The sequence below is a fragment of the Mobula hypostoma genome, chromosome 3, assembly GCF_963921235.1.
Source record: "Mobula hypostoma chromosome 3, sMobHyp1.1, whole genome shotgun sequence".
Lineage (NCBI taxonomy): Eukaryota > Metazoa > Chordata > Chondrichthyes > Myliobatiformes > Myliobatidae > Mobula > Mobula hypostoma.
Window position 1 is genome coordinate 53853818 of NC_086099.1, and position 23741 is coordinate 53877558.

Below are 23741 nucleotides of genomic sequence, written 5' to 3' on the forward strand. Positions count from 1 at the left end.
GGGAGGCACACAGCACATCTCTAAGAAAAAAGCCGAAATAAACATGCTAATTAATTAGGTGCCGCTGACACGTAATTGTCGGCCCAGATCTCGGCCTGAAACGTCGACTGCGCCTCTTCCTATAGATGCTGCCTGGCCTGCTGCGTTCACCAGCAGCTTTGATGTGTGTTACCTAATTAATTAGTTTGTTTTTTTCGGCTTTTTTCTTAAAGATGTGCTGTGTGCCTTCCGGCTACCGCTGAACCCCTGCGTGCTTCACGGCAATGTATCGGGTCGGCGGCCCGGAGGGTGGGGCCACTGCACCACCCAACCTGCGACGACTCATTCTTAACACACCATCATCCGTGTACTCGGTTTCTTCCCAATTCCAGTAAGTGATACTACACTGTACATACATTATTTCTACTTTATATAGGCTGTGTATTTTTACGTGTTATTTGGTATGATTTGGCAGCTTCATAGCATAAAGGTTACCGGAGAGCGCTTGCGCCGTGCTTTTGCTAACAGCGCTTGCGTGAGATTTTCTGCTGATGGCGCTTGCGTGAGATTTTCGCTACGGACAACAGTTCAGTAAAGATTGTGGAAAAGTATTTCTACTTTATATAGGCTGTGTATTTATCATATCATTCCTGCTTTTACTATATGTTACTGTTATTTTAGGTTTTATGTGTTATTTGGCATGATTTGGTAGGTTATTTTTGGGTCTGCGAACGCTCACAAAATTTTCCCATATAAATAAATGGTAATTGCTTCTTCGCTTTACGACATTTCAGCTTACAAACCATTTCATAGGAATGCTCTACCTTCGGATGGCGGGGGAAACCTGTAATAATTTTGTTATACAGAAAAAAAAATCTAAACCCATTACCCAAGTCAGAGCTATTAGGAAAAGCAAGAAAAAAGGGAAAAAACCTTTATCATATAATAAAATATTATTAGCTACCATCTGTACTTTTACAACAAATCAAATATTTTGAAAATGACTCAAAGATGGTCCCCATAATGTATAGAAGTCTTGGCTAGATTCAAAAACTGAACAACGGATCTTTTCTAAATTTAAGCATGACATAACATTACGTAACCATTGAATATCAGTAGGCGGAAAAGCATCCTTCCATTTAAGCAAGAGTGCTCTCTGAGCTATAAGAGAGATAAAAGCCAAAATATGCAAGTCAGGTGTCTCCAAAATAAAGTCTTTTCCTCCAACAATACCAAGTAATGTGGTCAAAGGGTTAGGCTTAAAATTTACCTTGAAACGTACTGAGAAAGTTTGGAATACTTCCAGTATCTTTCAAGGCTCGGACATGTTCAAAACATGTGAATTAATGAAGCTGGTCCATTATTACATCTATCACAGAAAGGAGATATATCCGAATAAAAACAAAATAGCTTATCTTTAGACATGTGAGCCCTATGAACTACTTTAAATTGTAAGAGGGAATGACGGGCACATAACAATTAAAAAATTTCATTCCAAGTTTCCTCAGAAATTGAAGTCGGTACATCTTGTTCCCAAAGATTTTTAATTTTGTCTATAGGAACATTTCTCATTCCTAGCAACATACCATGAATATTGGATATTAGACCATTATAAAAAGGTTTCAAATTAAAAATTACATCTAGTAAGTTCTTATCGGAACTTATAGGAAATGCATATAGTTGAGAACCCAGAAAGTCTCTAATTTGTAAATAACGAAAAAATGAGTTTTGGGTAAATTATATTTAACTGACATTTGCTCAAACGAAAGAAGACTTGCTCAAACGAAAGAAGACTTCCTCCAACAAACAAATCCTGGAAGCATTTAATACCCAATCTATCCCATTCTTTAAAAACTGAATCGGTCATCAAAGGTTTTAAAAAAGTAGTTCGAACAAATGGGACTAGAGAAAAAAAATCTCAATAGACCAAAGAATTTCCTAAATTGTACCCAGATTCTCAAAGTATAACTACCAAATTTTCAGTTAGTTTACTAAAGGATAAAGGGCGTGAAGATCCGAGAAGAGAAATAATAGAAAATTTATTAACAGAGTTAGCTTCTAAAGAAACCCATATCGGACAGTCCTCACGGTTACTATAATATGTTCAAAACGTGAGATTTCGTATATTGACTGCCCAATAATAAAACCTAAAATTTGTAAAGCTAAACCTCCATTCTTCTTAGATTTCTGAAGATGAACTTTGGAGAATGTTTGTTTTTCCATATATAAGAAGATATAATAGAATCGAGAGAATCAAAAAAAGATTCAGGAATAAAGGTAATGCCTGAAAAAGGTATATAAATTTAGGTAAAATATTCATTTTAATAGAGTTAATTCGGCCAACCAAGGGTAACGATAAAGGCGACCAGTTTGATAGTGTCCTGTTTACAAAATTCAGTAAGGTAAGAAAATTTTCATTAAATAGGTATTTTTAATGCTTGGTAATTGTTACACCCAAATAGATAAATTGTTTTCTTACAATTTTACAAGGAAGGTTAGTATTAATTGATAACAAATTATTCAGAGGAAAAAGTTCACTCTTAGGAAATTCAGTTTGTAACCTGAAAACTGGCTAAAACAACAAAGTAGAGAAAGCACAGGAGGTAATGAAGTCTCGACATTAGAACTAAAAAGCAATAGGTCATCAGAATAAAGCAAAACTTTATGAACAGTCCTTCTCCTTAGAATACCAGTAATATCATTAGATTCTTGAAAAGCAATGGCTAAAGGCTGATTTATACTTCTGTGTCAAATCGGTACAGCGTCGCCGCGAACCCTATGCGGATCCCTACGCCGTAGCCTGATGCGCACCTCTCCCAAAATGTAACTGCGCGTTGTGGCTACACTGTGATTGGTCTGCTTGGTAGCATCGCATTTCCTCCTACGCTGCAGTAGCTTCCCATTGGGCGACTGAAGGGCAGGGAAGGAACTCTGGCTGCTATGCTTTCCATAAAGCTTTACAGACCTCTGAGATTATGGAGGACACATTTCGCTTTTATGAGAAAATACGCTCACTTTAAACTTGTTTATCCCGAGAAAGACTACCATGACCATGAAGCCTTGCACGGGCAGGTGTGTGCACATGCGTGACATGCCTGAATTGCAGAGCGATGCAGATACACCAATGCACAAGTATAAATGCTCACAACGCGCGTAGGCTATTTGCGTAGGTTACGGCGTCCATTTGACGCACAAGTATAAATCAGCCTTAAGGGTCCTAAAGCCATGTCAAAGAGCAAAGGGCTCAAGGGACAGCCTTGTCTAGTTCCACGTTGAAGTTTAAAAGGTTTGGAATACTGAAAATTAGTAAGGACCCTAGCAGAAGGAGATAGATAAAGTAATTTAATCCATTGAATAAAATTAGGCCCAAAATTAAATTTTTGTGAAGTTTTAAATAAATAATTCCATTCAACCTGATCAAAAGCCTTCTCAGCGTCCAAAGAAATCACATATTCCGTTATCTCCTTAGAATGGGAATAAACAACGTTTAATAAACGACGAAGATTAAAGTGGGAATATCGATTTGTAATAAATCCTGTCTGATCATCAGAAATGATAGATGGTAAAATATTTTCAATTCTACGGGCCAGAACTTTAGATAGGATTTTAGTATCAACATTAAGTAAAGAGATTGGTCTGTATGAAGAGCATTTGGTTGGGTTCTTATTCTTTTTAAGAATAAGCGAAATGGAAGCTTCATAAAAAGATTGTGGCAACCTGCCGTACTTAACCTCAAACTTTATATTTATGTAATTCTTTATAATTGCTGATTGTTGTTTTTTGCTTCATGTCATGCCCTGACCAACACACCACAGCAAGTTCTTAATACATTAAATACATGTGGTGAATAAAGTTGATCCATGATCCTTCTTTGGAAATGTTGTTTTGCTTTATAAAAGAACAAGTATTTACTTGCAACGTTTTAAAATTTATTTCCCGGTGCTGAACAAAGAATTACAGAAATTTAAAGTTATTACTTCAAATTTCGTGCTACTGCTGAAGTCCTATTTCATTTTAATGCATTCAGATTGGTTTCCTTTTTGTTTTCTAGGGGGTTTTTGTGACTGGAGGTTACAGAATAAATTTGGGCATCCTGACGTACAACTATCTGACCTGAAAGAATAGTGCTTTAATGAAGGCTAGTTGAACTTGGCAACATGCCAGCAGCAACAGTGGATCACAGCCAAAGAATCTGTGAGGTCTGGGCTTGTAACCTGGATGAAGAGATGAAGAGAATACGACAAGTAATTCGGAAATTCAACTATGTTGCAATGGTAAATCAGATACTTGGTTTTGTTTCAGATTTTAATTTAAGGTTTAAATTTAGATTATGTAGCATTTAGATCCAGAATTTCCTGCAAAGGTAAAGACTATTATGGATCACTCCCATATACGTTGAACAACTTTTTAACAAGAATTTCCTCTTTCCTGCACCTGTCGCCTTTTGCAGTCAGTTCAAAAGAATCCATAGTGTCTATCAGCTCTGTAGAGTTAATTGAGAGTTTGTTCACTTCAATGTTTCACAAACGTGCCAGGTAGCAAAAGATGCAGTTCTTAATATTTCCTAAGTAACGGCATCTGTTTTATGTATGTCATGGCATATATGATTCAAATATAATTTTATAAAATAAATTCACCTGAGGGAATTTTAGTACAGGATTTTTCCCAGTTTATGAATGCTGGATGTATGTGAACCCTGTACTGAGTGAGTGTTTAGGAGACCAACAAACTGTACTTGCTAGCTGCTGCATGTCTGTGGGGCTCGTTTGCCTTGTTGGAACTCAGTTCAGGGCAGCATTTCTAACATGCAGACTGTTAGGGTTATGAACAGTTCATAGGGGTGGAACCCTCCTATAACTTGTGTAGTTAGCTTAAGGCCTCATGGCACTAAGCCATTATTATAGCTTGGGAAGATACCGATTTTTAAACATGCACCTTGTGCAACAAGAAAATATGTTACTTCTAAAGTTTATAATTATCTAGAACTGCCATTAGTTCAGTTGATTTTTTTCTTGTTTTTGTTGCGGATGTCAACATAAACTTTATGATTGAGGATTGAATTATTAAGTTATTTCTGGATTTTTATATAAAAAACCTTGTGCAGAAATATTGAAGTTATTGTTAATTTCTTGGAGTAGTGCTGCAAACATGAATAATTTTACTATTATTAGGCATAAATTGAAAGGCCTCTATAGAGTGGATATGGAGAGGATGTTTCCTACTGTAGAGTTGTTGAGGACCAGAGGGAACAGCCTCAGATTAGAACAAGATGAGGAATTTCTTTAGCCATTTATTGATCCCGAGGGAAATTGGGTTTCGTTACAGCCGCTCCAACCAAGTATAGAGCATAAATATAGCAATACAAAAACCACAAACAATCAAACAACAAAATGCAAACTATGCCAGATGGAAAATAAGTCCAAGACCAGCCTATTGGCTCAGGGTGTCTGACCCTCCACAGGACGAGCTGCAAGTTCGATGGCCACAGGCAGGAACGACCTCCCGTGCCGCCCAGTGTTGTATCTTGGTGGAATATGGCCAAAGTCCAACAGCAAAAAGTTCAATATCCAGTCTACAAATACATTCCTCGATCGTAATATGACCCGGATTGCACTATCTGTTGTTAACCAGAACAGTAAGCACCCAATTCCTTTACGCTTACCGCTCTCAGTGCACTTCCGGTCAGCCCGAACCGTCTGGAAGCCGTCCATGGAGAAGTTTTGATCGGGTATGTCCTCGTGCAGTGCCGTATCAGTGAAACACATAACACTGCTCTCCCGAAGTGTTCTCTGACGCCTGGCTAACGCCGTGAACTCATCCATTTTATTACCCACCGAACTCCTCTTCTCCATAAGTCTCTGTTGTCTCGGCCCGGTCCTCTTTCCTCGACTTTGTGATCCCCCTCTGCATCCTCTGTGTTTTCCTCCAGATTTCAGCAGGGGTGTCCACCGTTCTGCTGGCTAAAACGGCCGGCATTAGCGCAAGCAGCTGGTCCCAGGAATACACAGTGCTACCATGCTTCTGTCCCGCTAATGAGATGTGTCGGAATGTAACTATTAACAGCGCTAAAAACCCAAATAAAACTCTCTCTACCAGCATTTAGAGAGGGTGCAGTTTCGACGTGTTACCATGAGAAAAAAAATACAAAAAATAACGTAAGTTAAAAAGTAAGAAGAAAAAGTAAGAATACTGGTCTGGAACGGCTGTAACAGGCTGCATGCACGACTGGCGCATGCGCACTCGAAAATGTGGTGAATCAGTGGAATTAATTGCCACCAATAGCTGTGGAGGCCAGTTCATTAGGTATGTTTAAAGAAGGGATGTTGATAGGCTCTTGATTAGTTAGGGCATCAAAGGTTATGGGGAGAAGGCTGGAGAATGTGGTTGAGAAGGATAATAAATCAGTGGCAGAGCAGACACGATGGACAGAATGGCTTAAATCTGCTCCTGTACATATCTTATGGTCTTGCTACCACACAACTCAGGCTATCGTTATAGTAAATCATGGAATTAATGGCCTTAGGTAATTTTCTGGTGCATTCTAAAAAAATCTTTGATTTGAAGTTCTGTTGAATTGCAATTTATATTTGGGGGTGGTTCTTTTGAAAAAATAAGTCTGCTTTAATTTTTTTCAGTGTTGTTTCAAAATGCTTTGTACTGTCAATGTGAGTTTGGCTAAATCAGATTGTGTACCTTGTAAATGTAATTTTAGGAGGTAATTATGTGAACTCTTGTTTAAACCAAAGGTATTTAAACTCCCTGGTGCGATAATTTCTATTTCTACATTGATTTGATTGTAAGGACTGGTGAGTGAGGATTGACAAGTTGTAATTTGATCTAAGCACATAGATAAATATAGAATGGAATCACTAAATAAAAACTAACTAACCATAAATTAACTGCAGCATTAGACAATCTATAATTGTGAGGAGTTTCTCTGTCAATTTGCAGCCTAAAATGAATTACACAATTGAGGTGGTAGAAGCAGGTATGATAGCAAAGTTTAAGATGCATTTAGCTAGACATTTAGCTAAAACAGAGAGATATGGACCACATGCAGCACACGTGTTATTTATATTGCTGTCATGGTTGACACAGACGTGGTGAGCTGAAGTGCCTGTTTTTGTGCTGTTCTGTTCAGTGTTTATCTATACTAATCCATTTGCCAGCGTGTGGTACGTAGTCTTCTGTGTCTTGGTGCTTCAAGTGCTCATCTAGATGCTTGTTGAAAGTTGTGAAATTTTAATCTCCATCTCTCTCGTGAGTGCATTCAAAACTCCACCCACCTGAGTGGGGGAAAAATTTTCCCTCAGTGTTTTTTTGTCCTTTATCTTAAACCTATGCCTGGTTATAAACACCTTTGCGATAGGAAAAAAAGTTTACTTCTGTTTACTCCATTTAGGTTTCTCGCCATTTTGCATGCCTCTCTTTGGTCCCCCCTTAGTCTCTGCTCCAAGGAAAATATAATCTATCCAATCTTTCATCATAATTATGGCACTCCATTCCAGTCAATATCATGATGAATCTGCTGTACATACTATTTCCAGAGCCGTCACATCCTTTTGATAACATGGTGACCAAAGATGTACATAATATTCCAGATGTGGTTTCACCAGTGTTTTTATCAAACTTTCCATGAATTTCCTGTTGCTATATTCTGTGCTGCAGCTAAGGAGGGCTAACATCCCATATGTCTTTACCATTCCACTGTGCTCCAAACTTCAGGGATTGTTGTATCACCAAATCCTTATGTTCCTCAATACTTAGTAATGCCCAGCAATTTACTGTGTTATTTGTTCTCCCAAAATGCATCACTTCAAATTCAGCCCCAGTAAATTTCATGTGCCATTGGTCTGTTCCTTTTCAGCTAATTAATATCTCTGTACACTGAGACTACTTCACTATCAACAGCCCTACTGATGCTTCTGCCATCTGCATACCTTCTTCATCACCATATATAAGACCGTCAGATATAGGAGCAGAATTAGGCCATTTGGCCTGTCACATATGCTCTGCCATTTCATTGCGGCTGATCCAACTTGCCCCTTAGCCCCAATCTCCTACCTTCTCCCCATATCCCTTCATTCTCTGGCCATTTAAGAATCTATCAATCTATCAAATATACATAAAGACTTGCTCTCCACAGCTGCCTATGGCAAAGAATTCCAACAAATTCACCACTCTGGCTAAAGAAATTCCTCCTCATCTCTGTTCTAAAAGGACATCCCTCTATTCTGAGGCTGTGCCTTCTGGTCTTAGACTCTCCTACCATAGGAAGCATCCTCTCCACATCCACTCTCATGAAGGCCTTTCACCATTTCAATAAGTTTCAATGAGGTCACTCCTCATTGTTCTGAATTCTAGTCAATACAGGCCCAATGTTGTTAGATGCTCTTCATATGACAAGCTATTCAATCCTGGAATAATTTTCGTGATCGTCCTTGGACCCCTCTTCAGTTTCAGTACATTCTTTCTAAGATAAGGGGGGGCCAAACCTGCTCACAGTACTCCAAGTGAGGTCTCACCAGTGCTTTATAGAGTTTCAACATTACATCCTTATATTTATATTCTAGTCTTCTTGAAATGAATGTTAACATTGCATTTGCTTTCCTCACCACAGTCTCAACCTGCAAGTTAATCCTTAGGGAATCCTGTACAATGACTCCCAAGTTGCTTTGCGCCTCAGTTTTTTGTATTTTCCCTCCATTTAGAAAATAATCACCCCTTTTGTTTTTCTTCTACCAAAGTACATGACCATACACTTCCCAACGCTGTATTCCATCTTCCATTTCTTTGCCCATTCTCCTAATCTGTCTAAGTCCTTCTGCTGCGTCTCTACTTCCTCAAAAGTACTTGCCCCTCCACCTATCTTCATTTCATCTGTAGACTTTGCAAGAAAGCTATCAATTCCATCATCCAAATCATATGTCATAAAAAGAATCAGTTCCAACACAGATCACCATGGAACGCCACTAGTCACTAGCAGCCAGCCAGAAAAGGCTTCCTTTATGCGCCCTCTTTGTTCCTGCCAATCAGCCACTGCTTTATTCACTCCAGAATCTTTCCTGTAATACCATGGGCTCATAGCTTGTGAAGCAGCCTCATGTGTGATACCTTGTCAAAGGCCTTCTGAAAATCCAAGTAGACAACATCGAGCAATTCTCCTTTATCTATTCTGCTTAGTACTTTTTCAAAGAATTCCAACAGATTTGTTGGGCACGATTTTCCCTTGAGTAAACCATGCTGGCTGTGGCCTATTTTATCATGTGCCTCCAAGTACCCTGAGATCTCATCCTTAATAATGGACTCCAACATCTTCCTAACTGCTGAGGTCAGACTAACTGGCCAATAGTTTCTTGTTCCACTCTCCCTTCTTAAAGAGTGTAGTGACATTTGCAATTTTTTGGTCTTCTGGAACCATTCCAGAATCTATTGATTCTTGAAAGATCATTACTAATGCATACACAATCTCTTTAGCCACCTCTTTCAGAACTCTGGGGTGTACACCATTTGGTCCAGGTGATTTGTCTACCTTCTGACCTTTTAAGTTCCTAAGAGTCTTCTCTCTAGTTTTGGTAACTTCACACATGTCATTCCCCTGACACCTGGAACTTTCACCATATGGCTAGTGTCTTCCACAGTGAAGACAGATGAAGATACTTATTCAGTTCGTCTGCCATTTCGTTGTTCTCTATTACTACCACTGCAGCACTGTTTTCCAGCAGTCTGATATCCACTCTTGCCTCTCTTTATACCTTATGTATCAAAGCTGTTAATTTATAGAGAGACATTGGGCAATTCAACACGGATGCATAGGGTTTGGTTCAATGAATCCATGCCAACCATTGCGCCCATTCCTCTAGACCCTGTTTCCTGCATTTGGCCCATATCCATTTCGTCCACATCCCTTCATATATCTATCCAAGTGCTTCTTAAGTGATAGTATTGTACCTGCCTGAACCACTTCTTCTGGCAGCTTTTTCCATGTACTCTCCACCCTCTGCAGGAAAAAAGTTGCCCTCTTGGCCCTTTACAAATCTTCCCCTCTTACCCTAAATTGTTTTTGGAATCATCTACCCTGGGGTTAGCTGGGATGGATTGAACCATCCATCTTGCCTTTGCCTCTCATCATTTTAAATATTTCTATAAGGTTGCTCCTCATTCTTCTGTGTTATAAAGAATAAAGACCAGTGTGGCCAGGCTCTTAGTTCTGACATCAACTTAGATCTTTTCTGCTCTCTTTCTAGATGAACCACATCTTTCCTATCATAAGTTAACTGTATCCCAAGTGTGGCCTCACAGATGACTTAAACAGTTGCAGTATAATGCCCCAGTTTGTAAACTCAGTGCCCTAACTGATAAAGGCCAGCATGCTAAACATCTTGTTCACCACCCTATCTTACCTGTGACACTACTTTCAATGAACCATGCACTTGTACTCCTAGTCCTACTGAGTCCCTCTGTTCTATTACACTTACCTAGTGCACTACCATTCATTATGTAATTCCTACACTGGAACTTTATAAAAATGCATCAGCTCACTCGTGTTTATCAAAATCCATTTGGGACTGTTCTACTTCCCTGACTGATCAGGATCTCTTTTAATCTATGATAACTTTCTTTACTATTGATAATAATTTCTAATTTTGTGTCATCTGTGAAGTTACTGATCAGGCATTGTGCATTTGCATCCAAATCATTCACATAAGTAATGAATAACAAGGGTTCCAACAGTAACCCCTGTGCTAATCACCAGCCTCCATTCTGAGAAACAACTTTCGGCCACCCTCTTCTTCCTATCTCCAAACCAATTTTGAATCCAGCTTAGCTCCCTTATTTCCATGGGACCTAATCTTCCAGATCAGCCTCCCTTCGTGAGGTTTTGATGAAGGCTATGGTAAAGTTCAAATAGACGCTATCCTCTGTTCTATCCTCATCCACCTTTTTGGTTACTACTTCAAATAAGCTAAAAGATTAATCCCACGTGGAAAGCCATGCTCCGGCTAATTGCACTGTGTTAATTCAAATGCTGGTCGATTCTGTCCCCCAAAATCCCCTCCAGTAACTTCCTCACCACTGATGTCAGGTTAACTACAGTTTCCTGGCTTGTCCTTGCTATCCTTTTTAAATAACAACAATAGCCATCTACTAGCCTCGAAATTCCACCAGTGGCTAATGATGTGTAGCCCCCCTGGCCAGCCTCAGGGTCGCTTGGCTCGCTGTCATCTAGGGAAACAGCCCTCTGCCCTGCCAAACTGGGTAATAGTTTGTGTGGATGCTGTGTGATGTACCCCACCCTGCCCAAATAACAGACAGTACGTCAGATACGATTAAATGATTTGCAGTTTATAGATATTACTGGAACTATATAATTAATAGAGAATAAAATATAAAAGGAAAATAAAAGGCGCCACACTTATCAAAGTTCAATCTCTTCGTGCACAAACAGTTGGAGCTCAGGACCCTTCTTCACCCTGCGACCCCTGGGACCACCTCAACCGGCTGCCTGGGACCAACAACGGTGGTTGACCAGATGCTCCACACGAGTCTGTCTCCATCTCCTCTCCTCGCCGAACGCCCCGCTCGGAGTCCGACCCCGTTAGCGGACTCACAGCACCTGGTCCATCCTCTGTCTGACTCTCTCCCGCCTTCTGCCCCAAAACCCCGCGCATACAATATCTTCAGATACACCAAAAACATAACAACTATCCCAATTGGTTCGTAACATCTTCTTATCACAGTCTAACCCAAAACAAGCTGCTAGCGCAAGAACTTTCTCAGTGTTTAACATAACAAAGAAGCATTCCCAAGTATAACATAACAAAGAAGCCATTTTAATTAGCCTACGCAGTAACATAAAAGACAAAACCCCCTTACAGATGAATCAAATATCTTTGTAAGGGCCTCTGGTTTCCTTTGTAGCCTCCCACAAAGTTCATGGCATTTTGTCAGGCTATGGGGATTTATCGACCTTAATGTGGTGTAAGACTGCAAATATCTTCTCCCTGGTAATAGGAACTTTCTGCAAAACATTTCCACTTGTATTCCTTATTTCTTGAGCAACCATGATTTAATACTCAGTAAGCATAGAGTAGAAATATTTATTAAAAATTCCAACCATCTCCTCAGGCCTGAGATAGATAGCCCTACTGATCACTCAGAAGACCTACCTTCTCTCTATCCACCTTTCTACTGTTAATATAGCTATAGAAACTCTTGGGATTTTCTTTAACTTTACCTGCCAGATCCACCTCATACTCTCGCTTTGCGTCCAGATTTCCTTCTTTTGTGGATTCTTAATCTTGTCATTGCTCAATATCTCTTGGCAGCCAAGGTTCCCTAAACTTACCAGATTTATCTTTCACTCTTAATAGGAACATGCTACTCCTGGACATTTGTATCACAATCTTAAAATTCTCTTGCTTGTCGTTTGTTCCTTTCTCTTCAAACAGGCTTACCCAATTGACCTGTGCTAGATCCTGTATAATTTCCCCAAAATTAACCCTGCTCCAGTACAGGACCCTAACATGTGGACCTGACCTATCCTTTTCTGTCATTGTCTTAAAGCTAATAAAGTTATGGTCACTAGAGCCAAAGTGCTCATTGAATGCCACTTCAGTTATCTGTTTCCTAAGAGGAACTCCATTGTTGAGTTGGGCCCTCTATATAACAAACAGCAAGGGTTCCAGCACTAATCCTTGTGGTACACCACTGGTTCTAATCACAAAAGCAACTCTCTATCATCACCCTCTATCTCTTATTGCCAAACTAGATTTACTAGGAATCCCATGAGCTGTAACCTTTTGGACCAGTCTTCCAAGTGATATCATGTCAAATGCCTTACTAAAGTCCATGCGTCGATCATACTGTAATATCTAAATACTTGCATCTTTAAAAAATCAACTCAGATCAAATTTATTGATTATTTATTTATTTATTTATTGACATACAGCGTGCAGTAGGCCCTTTCGGGTCCTGGAGCCGTGCTGCCCCGGCAGTCCCCAATCTAATCGTAGCCTAATCACAGGACAATTTACAATGACCAATTAACCTATCAACAGGTATGTCTTTGGACTGTGGGAGGAAACCAGAGCACCCGGAAAAACTCATGCGGTCACAGAGAGAACGGACAAACTCATTACAGGCAGTGGCAGGAATTGAACCCCGGTCACTAGTACTGTAAAGCATTGTGATAACAATCAACTAGGCCGCCATGCTGCCCACTCACATATCCCAAGATCTTGATGGTGTAAAGGGAAAAATTCATAAATCAAGGAATACCTGTATATTATTTTTCATCTTCCTTTGCTTCCCAGGTTATTTGTAACAACTGGACTCCAAAACCACTCTTGATCACTGAAGCCTTGTGCAGAACATGACCTTCCTGTCAATCAATTGTCCAACACCTAGAAATGCTCTGCAGCTTGTTAAACAACACCACCCACTTAGTAGCTGTCAAAATTGTAAAAAGGACATTGAATCTTTATGGTATTTACAAATATTTAAAAGTTAAAAGCTATTAAAAAGCAATACATTTTAAATGTCATTTATCAAAGTTAACATTCTCCAGTGTATTCAAATTATTTGTTTTTAAGTTATCAATTATACATATTTAAGTTAACTCATCAACTCAAAGCATGTAAATTACCTGACATGTGCCTTTCTGTCCTGGACCTATTTCCTCTCAGTTGAACCGGCATCAGATCTAATCTGGTATGGGTTCAGCAACTAAATTTTGCGGTGTAACTCAATGCAATTGGAATGACAAAGATGAAGGAATTCAAGATGAAAGTACTTTGTATAAGTGGCTCTGTTTCGATAGTCTGTCCAAAAAAATTCCAAGAATATCATGCATAATTCGTTATGCTGCTCATTTTTGGTGCAATGATAGGAACACAATATTCTTATAATGCAAAGTCAGTGCTTTTATAAAAGTTTAGCCTAATATCCCTGCTTCTGCACTTTTTTGCTCCATTAATAAAGGCAAGTCTTTTAGCGTATTTTCCAATTTAACATAGAATTATATGCTTGTTTATCTAAGTCTCTCTATTACTGCCCTTTTAAATCCTCATTTGGTCTATCTTGTGGAAGACTGTGGAGTATAACTGGCATAACATAGCATGATGCTATCAAACAAAGAGTTCTTTTCATATTGATTAGAGATACCTCATCAGTTTGAAAGGAATAGAAAACTGATTGTAGAGTTTTTGCTGGCTGCTCACTGTGCAGAACCTACTCTCTCCTTGGCATTATGGGGGCTGCAAAGAAAAGGGCTGTCACAGAGGCTGCTGAGCTGGCCTCCAGATGGCTATGGATTGAGAAGTGTGACCCGTGGACCAATGTTACTGCGACACAAGCCAGATCTTGATCAATGCTGATTGGGTCACCTGGGAGAGCGTGTCTGATGTTGAAAGACCCAGAACACCCAATGACCCCCAGGTTAAATCACTGATGATGTGTATCCCGGCGCATCTAAGGATGTACCTCAACATCATAGTAACTTAAGTAGGGAGCTAAAAGAGAGATGGACACTGACCAGAAATGGGCCCAGAACTTGCAAAGCTTGGATAGCTTGCAAAGATAGAAACATTTCAGTTCGGTTTCTGAGGAAGGTTGATGACCATTGCTAACTTCGAAAAAGAGAGAAAATACCTTAGGAGAAATAATTCTGGAAAATGCCATTTGGTATCTGGAAACAAAGTGATGTGACAGTGATGAATACCTCAGGGAATAAACAGTGAACCTCACTGAGTTCGGAGAAAACAGTGGTGGAAGTAGTTGCGAACCAAGTAAAATTTGTAGGCATTCAGAGCTCCTGTGGGATTGGGGAGTGACTTTGGTTTACTAAGTAAAAGAAATAGTTTGATAGGGGACTGACAATGCCTGATATGATCTAAATGGCAGGATTGTTATTGATCAGAACTCATTTATAGTTTTTATTTTCCCATCTCCTTTTGATATAGTTTTAGTTTTCTAATTTGTGATTTTATTTAATATAAATAATGTTATCTTTTTCTGCCCAGTCAGTGACTGATTTTAAGAAAGAATAAACTATTACCATTACTTGTAAATCTGAAATGAAAAATGGAATGTGAAGTCACTAAATACTTCACATTCAGCCTTTATCTCTGGTGACAACAAGCCAATTAGATTTATTTATCAGAATTCTTACAACAGTTGATCATCAGCTAATGAAACATCTAAAAATAGCTGGTATTTGCTGTGAAATTGGATGAAGAATGGCCATGTGACAACAGTTGTTGGATAATCATTTTTGAGCAGTTGTCAGCTGATAGTTAAGCAGATTGTGTAAACTGGATTGAAGCAATCACATTTGTGCATGACCTTGTGGTAATTGCCACATGACTCATCTTATTCCCTATTGTTATAACTTGATTTTATCCCAGTCAGTTCCTTGAGGCTTTCACAAGTTTAAAAGTTTGCTTAAAATCTGTTGGGCAACAAGATTTGCCACTCTTGCTGCATAGAGTTTAAAATTCATTAACATCAAATAACATTATTGCAGTTTACCAGCTTATGTATGCTGTTTGTCATTTTAGCATGTATATTTATTTTTGAGAATTTCACTTTTGAGTGAAATTATATGAAGGGAAATAGGCAGCTCCACATGTTCACCTAAAGTGAGGGTAGGGAAGGTTGGTTGTCTATTTCTCTGATTTTGAAGAAAATAGTGTTCTGGGTTAGCCTTATTATACTGATAGATTCAAGTATTAGTTATACGAAGTAATTTACAAGACCATAAGACATAAAGCAGAATTAGGCCATTGTGCCCATCGAGTTCTCCGCCATTCTTGTCTGATTTATTATCTCTCTCAACCCTATTTTTAAAAATTTCACCTGTAACCTTTGATACCCTGACTAATCAAGAACTTATCAACCTCCACTTTAAATATGCCCAGCCTATCCATGCTAATATCTTTCCTGTAATATGTGGGCACTTATCTTGTTAGGTAACCTCATGTGTGGCACCTTGTCAAAGGCCTTCCGAACATCCAAGTAAACATCATCCACTGACTCTCCTTGGTCTACGTTACTTGCTATTTCCTCAAGGGATTCCAGCAAATTTTTCAGGCAAGGTGACCCTAAAGGAAACCATACTGACTTTGGCCTATTTTATTATGTGCCTCCAAGAACTCTACCCTGAAACCTCATCCTTAAGGATGGACTCCAACATCTTCCCAACCACTGAAGTCAGGCTAACTGGCCTATAATATTCTTTCTTCTGCATCCCTCCCTTAAAGAGGAGAGTGACATTTGCAGTTTTCTAGTCCTCCAGAAACATTCCAGGATCCAGTAGTTCTTGTATGATCATTACTAATGCTTTCACAATCTCTTTAGCTACCTCTTTTAGAACCCTGGGGTATACACCACCTGGTCCAAGTGATTTATCTGCCTTCAGACCTTTTAGCTTCTTAAGCACGTTCTCCTAAGTAGCAATAACTACACTCACTTCTGCCCCCTTACACTGTCATATTTCTGTCATACTGCAATTGTCTTCTACAGTGAAGGCAGAAGCAAAATACTTATTTAGTTTGTCTGCCATTTCCTCATCCCCAATTGCTACTTCTCCTGTCTCATTTCTCAGCAGTCCAATATCCACTCTCGCCTCTCTTTTACTCTTTATCTATCTGAAAAAAAAACCTTCGGTATCCTCTAATGTTATTGGCTAGCTTACCTCCATATTTCATAATTTCTCTCTTTATATTTTTTTAGTTGCATTTTGTTGGTTTTTAAAGGCTTCCCAATCTACTAACTTCCCATTAATTTTTGCTGTATTACAATGCTCTCTCTTCATAATACAGAGAGCATTTATGCTGCCTTTGACTTCCCTTGTCAGCCATAGTTGTATCTTCCTCCCTTTAGAATACTCCTCTTTTATACTTTTTAAATTGTGGGTGGTGAGCAGTGCAGATATAGTGGTCAAATCACCTTTTTATAAAGCAACTCTTAAGAGGAATAAATAGAAGGACAGAAAACAAATCATTTTTTCTATCCCCCATGATTCAGTCCCTTTCAACCTACATCCACAACACTTCTCTGCTCTTGATTTCCTCACTAACTTTCAATTCGCTGGCACTGACTGCCTCATTTTCACCATGGATCTCCAGTCCCTATATACTGTATTCTGTCCCCCATCAAGAAGGTCTTAAAGCTCTCTGTTTCCTTCTCAATAAAAGAACCAACCAGTTCCCCTCCTCTACTGTCCTCCTCAGAATGGCAGAACTGGTCCTCGCCCTCAACAATTTTTTCTTTGGTTCTTCTCACTTTCTCCAGACTTGAGGGACAGCCATGGGTACTTGCATGGGTCCCAGCTATGCTTGACTTTTCATTCTCTACATAGAGCAATCTGTGTTCGAAGTCTCCCCTGGTAGTGTTCCCCAAATCCTCCTCCACTACGTTGACAACTACATTCTTGCTGCTTCATGCACCCATGCTGCACTTGTCAATATCATCAACCTTGCCTCATCTTCCAACCTTAAATTCACTTCATCCATTTCTGATACCTCCCTCCCTCCCCTTTCTCAATCTCTCTGTCTCCATCTCTAGAGACAAACTGTCGACCAAAATCTTTGATAAACCTACTGATTCCCACGGTTATCTGTAAAAATTCTGTTCCCTTTTCTCAGTTCCTTCGTCTCCACTGCATCTGTTCCCAGGGTGCAGCTTTTCTTTTCAGGACATGAGAGAGATCCTCCTTCCTCAAAGAATGGGGTTTCCCTCCCTTTATCATTGATGCTGCCCCCACCCGCATCTTTTCCATTTCCTGAACTTCTGCACTCACCCTATTTTCCTGTCGCCTCTTGTCCTTACCACCCCATCAGCCTCCACATCCAACACATCATACTCTGCAACTTCCACCATGTCCAAAGGGATTCTACCACCAAGTAAAGTATAAAACATATCTTTATCTCTCCCCCTACTCCCACCCCGGCTTTTTGCAGGGATCGATCCCCCCATGAATCCGTTGTTTATTCGTCCCTCAGCACTTATTCCTGGGAGTAGCTGAAATGCTGCAGTTGCTCATTCACCTCCTCCATCACCTCCATTCAGAGCCCCGAACAGTCCAGGTGAGGCAGCACTTCACCTGCGAATCTGCTGGGATCATCTATTGAGTCCAGTGCTCCCAGTGCAGCCTCCTCTACATTGGTGAGACCTGTCGTAAATTGGGGTATTGCTTTGTTGAGCACCTCTGCTCCATCCACCAAAAGCATAACTTCCCAGTAGCCAAATATTTTAATTCCCATTCCCATTCTGACACCTTGGTCCATGGCCTCCTCTTGTGCCAAGATGTGGCCACCCTCAGGGAGGAGGAGCAAGACCTTGTATTCGTCTGGATAGCCTCCAACCTGATGGGATGAAGTTTGACTTCTCTTTCTGTTTAAAAAAAATATATAAATTCCTACCCACCTTCCCTCCTGATCTGTTCTGTACTCTTGCCCCTTTCCTCTTTTCACTTGCCTATCACTTGCCCCTGGGTCTCCTCCTCCCGTTTCTCCTATGGTTCATTCTCTCCTATCAGATTTCTTCCCCTCTAACCCTTTATCTTTCCTTCCCACCTGGCCTCACCTGTCAACTTACACCTAGTCCTATTACCCCACCCCCTATCTTTTTATCCTGGAGACTTCTCTCTTCCTTTCCAGTCCTGAAGAAGGGGCTCGGCCTGAAACGTCAACTGTTTATTCATTTCCACAGATGCTGCTTGACCTGCTGAGTTTCTCCAGCATTTTGTGTGTGTTGCTGTGGATTTCCAGCATCTGCAGAATTTCTCACGTTTATACATTTTCAACTGTATCTACCAGCTAGTTCTATTGGTAACTCATCAAAATTGAAACAGAAGTCCAGCTGCTGAGACAGTTTGTAATTACCAACCAGTAATTCTGGTTGATATCAAGAATGAAATTAAAATTTTGCTCAAGTAAAAAATTATTTTGGATTTGTAAAGTTTTATGGCAGTGACTAGTGGGGTACCGCAAGGCTCAGTGCTGGGACCCCAGTTGTTTACAATATATATTAATGACTTGGATGAGGGAATTAAATGCAGCATCTCCAAGTTTGCGGATGACACGAAGTTGGGTGGCAGTGTTAGCAGTGAGGAGGATGCTAAGAGGATGCAGGGTGACTTGGATAGGTTGGGTGAGTGGGAAAACTCATGGCAGATGCAATTTAATGTGGATAAATGTGAAGTTATCCACTTTGGTGGCAAAAATAGGAAAACAGATTATTATCTGAATGGTGGCCGATTAGGAAAAGGGGAGGTGTAACGAGACCTGGGTGTCATTATACACCAGTCATTGAAAGTGGGCATGCAGGTACAGCAGGCGGTGAAAAAGGCGAACGGTATGCTGGCATTTATAGCGAGAGGATTCGAGTACAGGAGCAGGGAGGTACTACTGCAGTTGTACAAGGCCTTGGTGAGACCACACCTGGAGTATTGTGTGCAGTTTTGGTCCCCTAATCTGAGGAAAGACATCTTTGCCATAGAGGGAGTACAAAGAAGGTTCACCAGATTGATTCCTGGGATGGCAGGTCTTTCATATGAAGAAAGACTGGATGAACTGGGCTTGTACTCGTTGGAATTTAGAAGATTGAGGGGGGATCTGATTGAAACGTATAAGACCCTAAAGGGATTGGACAGGCTAGATGCGGGAAGATTGTTCCCGATGTTGGGGAGGTCCAGGACGAGGGGTCACAGTTTGAGGATAGAGGGGAAGCCTTTTAGGACCGAGATTAGGAAAAACTTCTTCACACAGAGAGTGGTGAATCTGTGGAATTCTCTGCCACAGCAAACTGTTGAGGCCGGTTCATTGGCTGTGTTTAAGAGGAAGTTAGATATGGCCCTTGTGGCTACAGGGGTCAGGGGGTATGGAGGGAAGGCTGGGTTCTGAGTTGGATGATCAGCCATGATCATAATAAATGGCGGTGCAGGCTCGAAGGGCCGAATGGCCTACTCCTGCACCTATTTTCTATGTTTCTATGTTTCTATTTATCTCAATAAGCAGTCTTTCTAAAGATATACAAATGAATTGATACAGAATATATTTATAGAATTTTAAACCATGTATACTATATTGGAAAGAAGAAGCTTGTACATTCCTTCTTTTGATCAATCAAATATAATGCACTGACTTGTATCTTTAGAGAACTTCAGGTTTAATGTACACTACTTTTAAATACAGTGTTTGGTTCTAGGTGGAGGATTATTTATTGATTTTGAAACTTTAACAACCATTTAGACTCTTTAACTTTAATTTTTATCTTTAAATAATTATTTCCAGGATACAGAATTTCCAGGTGTTGTCGCACGGCCGATTGGAGAATTCAGAAGCAATGCAGACTATCAATACCAACTGTTGCGCTGCAATGTGGATTTGCTGAAGATTATACAGTTGGGGTTGACATTTGTAAATGAACAGGGCGAGTACCCTCCAGGCACCTCCACATGGCAATTTAACTTCAAATTTAATCTAACGTGAGTAATAAAGGATCTATTACTTTGTATGTTGACCAGTTTACATAAGAAAAAGAATTACTTTTTGATTAAAGCACAATATTGTTTATTGCTTGTGAATGGTTATTAACATTTTTAAAAATAACATATCACTGAGTAGAATATGACATAACAGAATATAGATTTCTAAACACTTGTCATTGGTCACTCACTGACCAAAGACTGAAGGGGAGGTTTTGGGGTAGGCAGAAAGATGTCAATTTTGGATGAAGTTTAGTTTAATTCTTGCCACTGCCACATTTGGTAGTCAGGTCATGAACAAGAAATAGATGGGAGATTCAAACTTGGATGGAAACTTATCATGGGGCAGAAATCATAGAATCAGTTTGTGCCTATTGTAAAAATGGAAATTGAAATGTTATGCATTAGGAATTGAAGAAACTGGAGAAGAACAGTAGGACTGTGGTCATTGTGGAGATGATGGTTATGCACCGTTACCTTGTTGATGCAAACTTGAAGGGAGCTTGCATATGATCATTCATATGTGTGTAATTATACATCCATGAGTGCAGGTAGATTGCAATTCTTTGGTTTACACTTACTTCTTAGGCACACAAATAAATCATACCAGCATGTTTGTTTTATCAAGGAATGCAAATAGTCTACTGTTATAGTGAGGAAAAATGAATGTATGTTTTGTTGTATTTTATAAAGAATTAAGTGAATTACTTTGATAAATGCATTAAAGACCTTATGCAAAAATCCATTTCTGAGGATCATTACATTTGTAAAGTCTTTCAGTGAATATATTAGCATTGGGGAAAGATCTGCTTTCTCAGTGTTTGCTGCTAAATGTTGTGTTGGAAATGTTACTGAATGGAGTATCATGGAGTAGCTTACTAGACAGTGGTGAAGAAAATGGTAACCAGTGCCTCATGTCTCACTTCATTAAGATTAGTAAATAATTGACCGTAGTTAGTGTGCCTAGGGCTATTTGGGTATGAGATGATTCTACCATAAGCTAAGATTTTGACTAGTGTCAAGTTACATTAAATTTGCATAAATTACTAGAAAAATAAATGATTAGATAAAAGTTGTATAAATTAAAAGTAATTACCTTAATTTAAAACTAAGTATGTTGAAATACCTTGGATTTTTATCAAGGTTTATGATGATGTGGCATTACATCTAGTACTTTGACAAACTTCCAAGGGTGTGGTGGAGAGTATATTGACTGGCTGCATCATTGCCTGGTATGGAAACACCAATGCCCTTGAACAGAAAATCCTACAAAAAGTAGTGAATATGGCCTAGTCCATCATGAGTAAAGCTCTCCCCGTCATTAAACATCAGCAGAGACCCCCACCACCAAGGACATGCTCTCTTTTCACTGCTGCCATCAGGAAGAAAGTACAGGAGCCTCAGGACGCGCACCACTAGGTTCCGGAACAGATATTACCTCTTAACCAAAACTCTTGAGTCAGAGGGGATAACTTCACTCAACTTTAATTGCCCAATCATTGAACTGTTTACACAACCAATGGACTTGCTTTCAAGGACTCTTCATCTCATATTCTCGATATTTATTTCTTATTATTATTTCTTTTCTTTTGTATTTGCAGTTTGTAGTTTTTTTGCACACTAGCTGTCCGCCCTGCTGGTGCGGTCTTTCATTGATCTTATTTTGGTTATTGGATTTAATTGAGTATGCATGCAAAAAAACAAATCTCAGGGTTGTATATAGTGACATTTTTAACTGTGAACTTTGCTTAAAAAAGGATGACTTCGATAATTTATCATACTATTTATTATATGACACTGCTTAAAAGTTTTCTGTTTATTTTAGGGAGGACATGTATGCTCAAGACTCAATAGAGCTTCTTACAACTTCTGGTATCCAGTTTAAAAAACATGAGGAGGAAGGAATTGATACAATGTATTTTGCAGAAGTTCTCATGACATCTGGTGTAGTATTATGTGAAGGTGTCAAATGGCTTTCATTCCACAGGTGAGTTCAAATTCATCTAGGTTTACAAAGATTTCTATTCAGAAAAGCATAAATTTGATTAAATATTGGGCGGATGATACTGAATACACTAGAGAATTAAACGTTATTTGTTTTCACTACATCCTGAGGTGGTAAATGAGTCCAATGCAGGATCCATAGACCTGCTGTAGAATGAACTTGATAGGATGGATAGGTTGGCTGGTTGGACTGTTTTAAGCTCTTGTTGCTTGGATTTGGTCTTCCCATCCTTGGTACTTTATCTGCTATTTACTGAGGATGTTGGATTTTTTCCTAGAAGGCTTGAAGACATTCAATCCTTGTGTGAACAGTGGTGTATCATTGCCGCATCCCTCTTAATCTTGTTCTAATTCTTTGCTTCATCTTTAACAAACTCTCAGCCGGAGCAGATTTAATCTACAGGACAAGTGTGAAGCAGTTTAATATTTTTTTTCTCTTGGAAATCACTTGCCACAATGTAGCTTGGAGTAGAATTCCTGTTCTAGGAGTATTGTATCAGACACACAGTCGATGTGGTTGTTATTCAGAGATGTCTGAGTCTGATCAGAGCCTTGGGATTAGGAATGTGGTCTGAAGAGAGTTTGCTGATATTGGTTTGCTCATCGAATTGGCGCTCCAGAGGGCAATCATCTCGCTCCCGGGGTATAATAGTTATGGAACAGGTATCCTACATTATGTATCTTATTTACTGGCCATTGGATATAGTGAACGAAATCTGTTATATTCTCTTGACTCATCAGGGATGTACATACAACACTACTGAGCTATTATGGCACAGGCATCTCCTTCCTTTGCCCAGATATAATCCAATGGCATTCTATTCTGTCTGATGCTATCAGGATGACCTTCCTTGATAACTGAACAGTAGCATATGGGGGAAAAACTATCATCCAGAACCAGTCAGCCTGTGTGACACCCCATTTCTGGCGTTTCAAATTGTGGGTTGATGATTGGCCAGATCACCAATGTGATACACATATGACACAACATACCCTAGGCAGCAGCAGCCAGAGCAGCCTGTGAGAGCCTGGGAGCTGCACACCGCGTATGTGCCATTCAGTGAGGAAAACAAACCTGACCTAAGACAGTATATTCCCACCAGTGTGCTGGACTGCTCTGTACTATAGAGGTACATGAGCTATTCCCCATCAGAACCTGTGGTCATAATGGCAGTATCAACTATTCCCAGATCACGGTATTACACTCAGCTTTGATACATTCATCTTACTCTGATCATATGCTGGTACATAACATCTCTGAAATTGC

At 39.6% G+C, this 23741-nt stretch overlaps 1 protein-coding gene across 2 annotated transcripts in view; it reads left to right on the forward strand.

The window, feature by feature from the left end:
• The window catches only part of LOC134344006 (CCR4-NOT transcription complex subunit 7), a 59917-nt gene that overhangs the window by 17140 nt on the left and 19036 nt on the right, over positions 1-23741 (forward strand). For both annotated transcript variants that reach the window (XM_063043055.1, XM_063043056.1), the window contains exons 2-4: positions 4031-4253; positions 20277-20470; positions 22296-22457. In XM_063043055.1, coding sequence (XP_062899125.1) covers positions 4137-4253; positions 20277-20470; positions 22296-22457 — 473 coding nt within the window. In that variant the 5' untranslated portion in view covers positions 4031-4136. The remainder of the gene's footprint in view (positions 1-4030; positions 4254-20276; positions 20471-22295; positions 22458-23741) is intronic.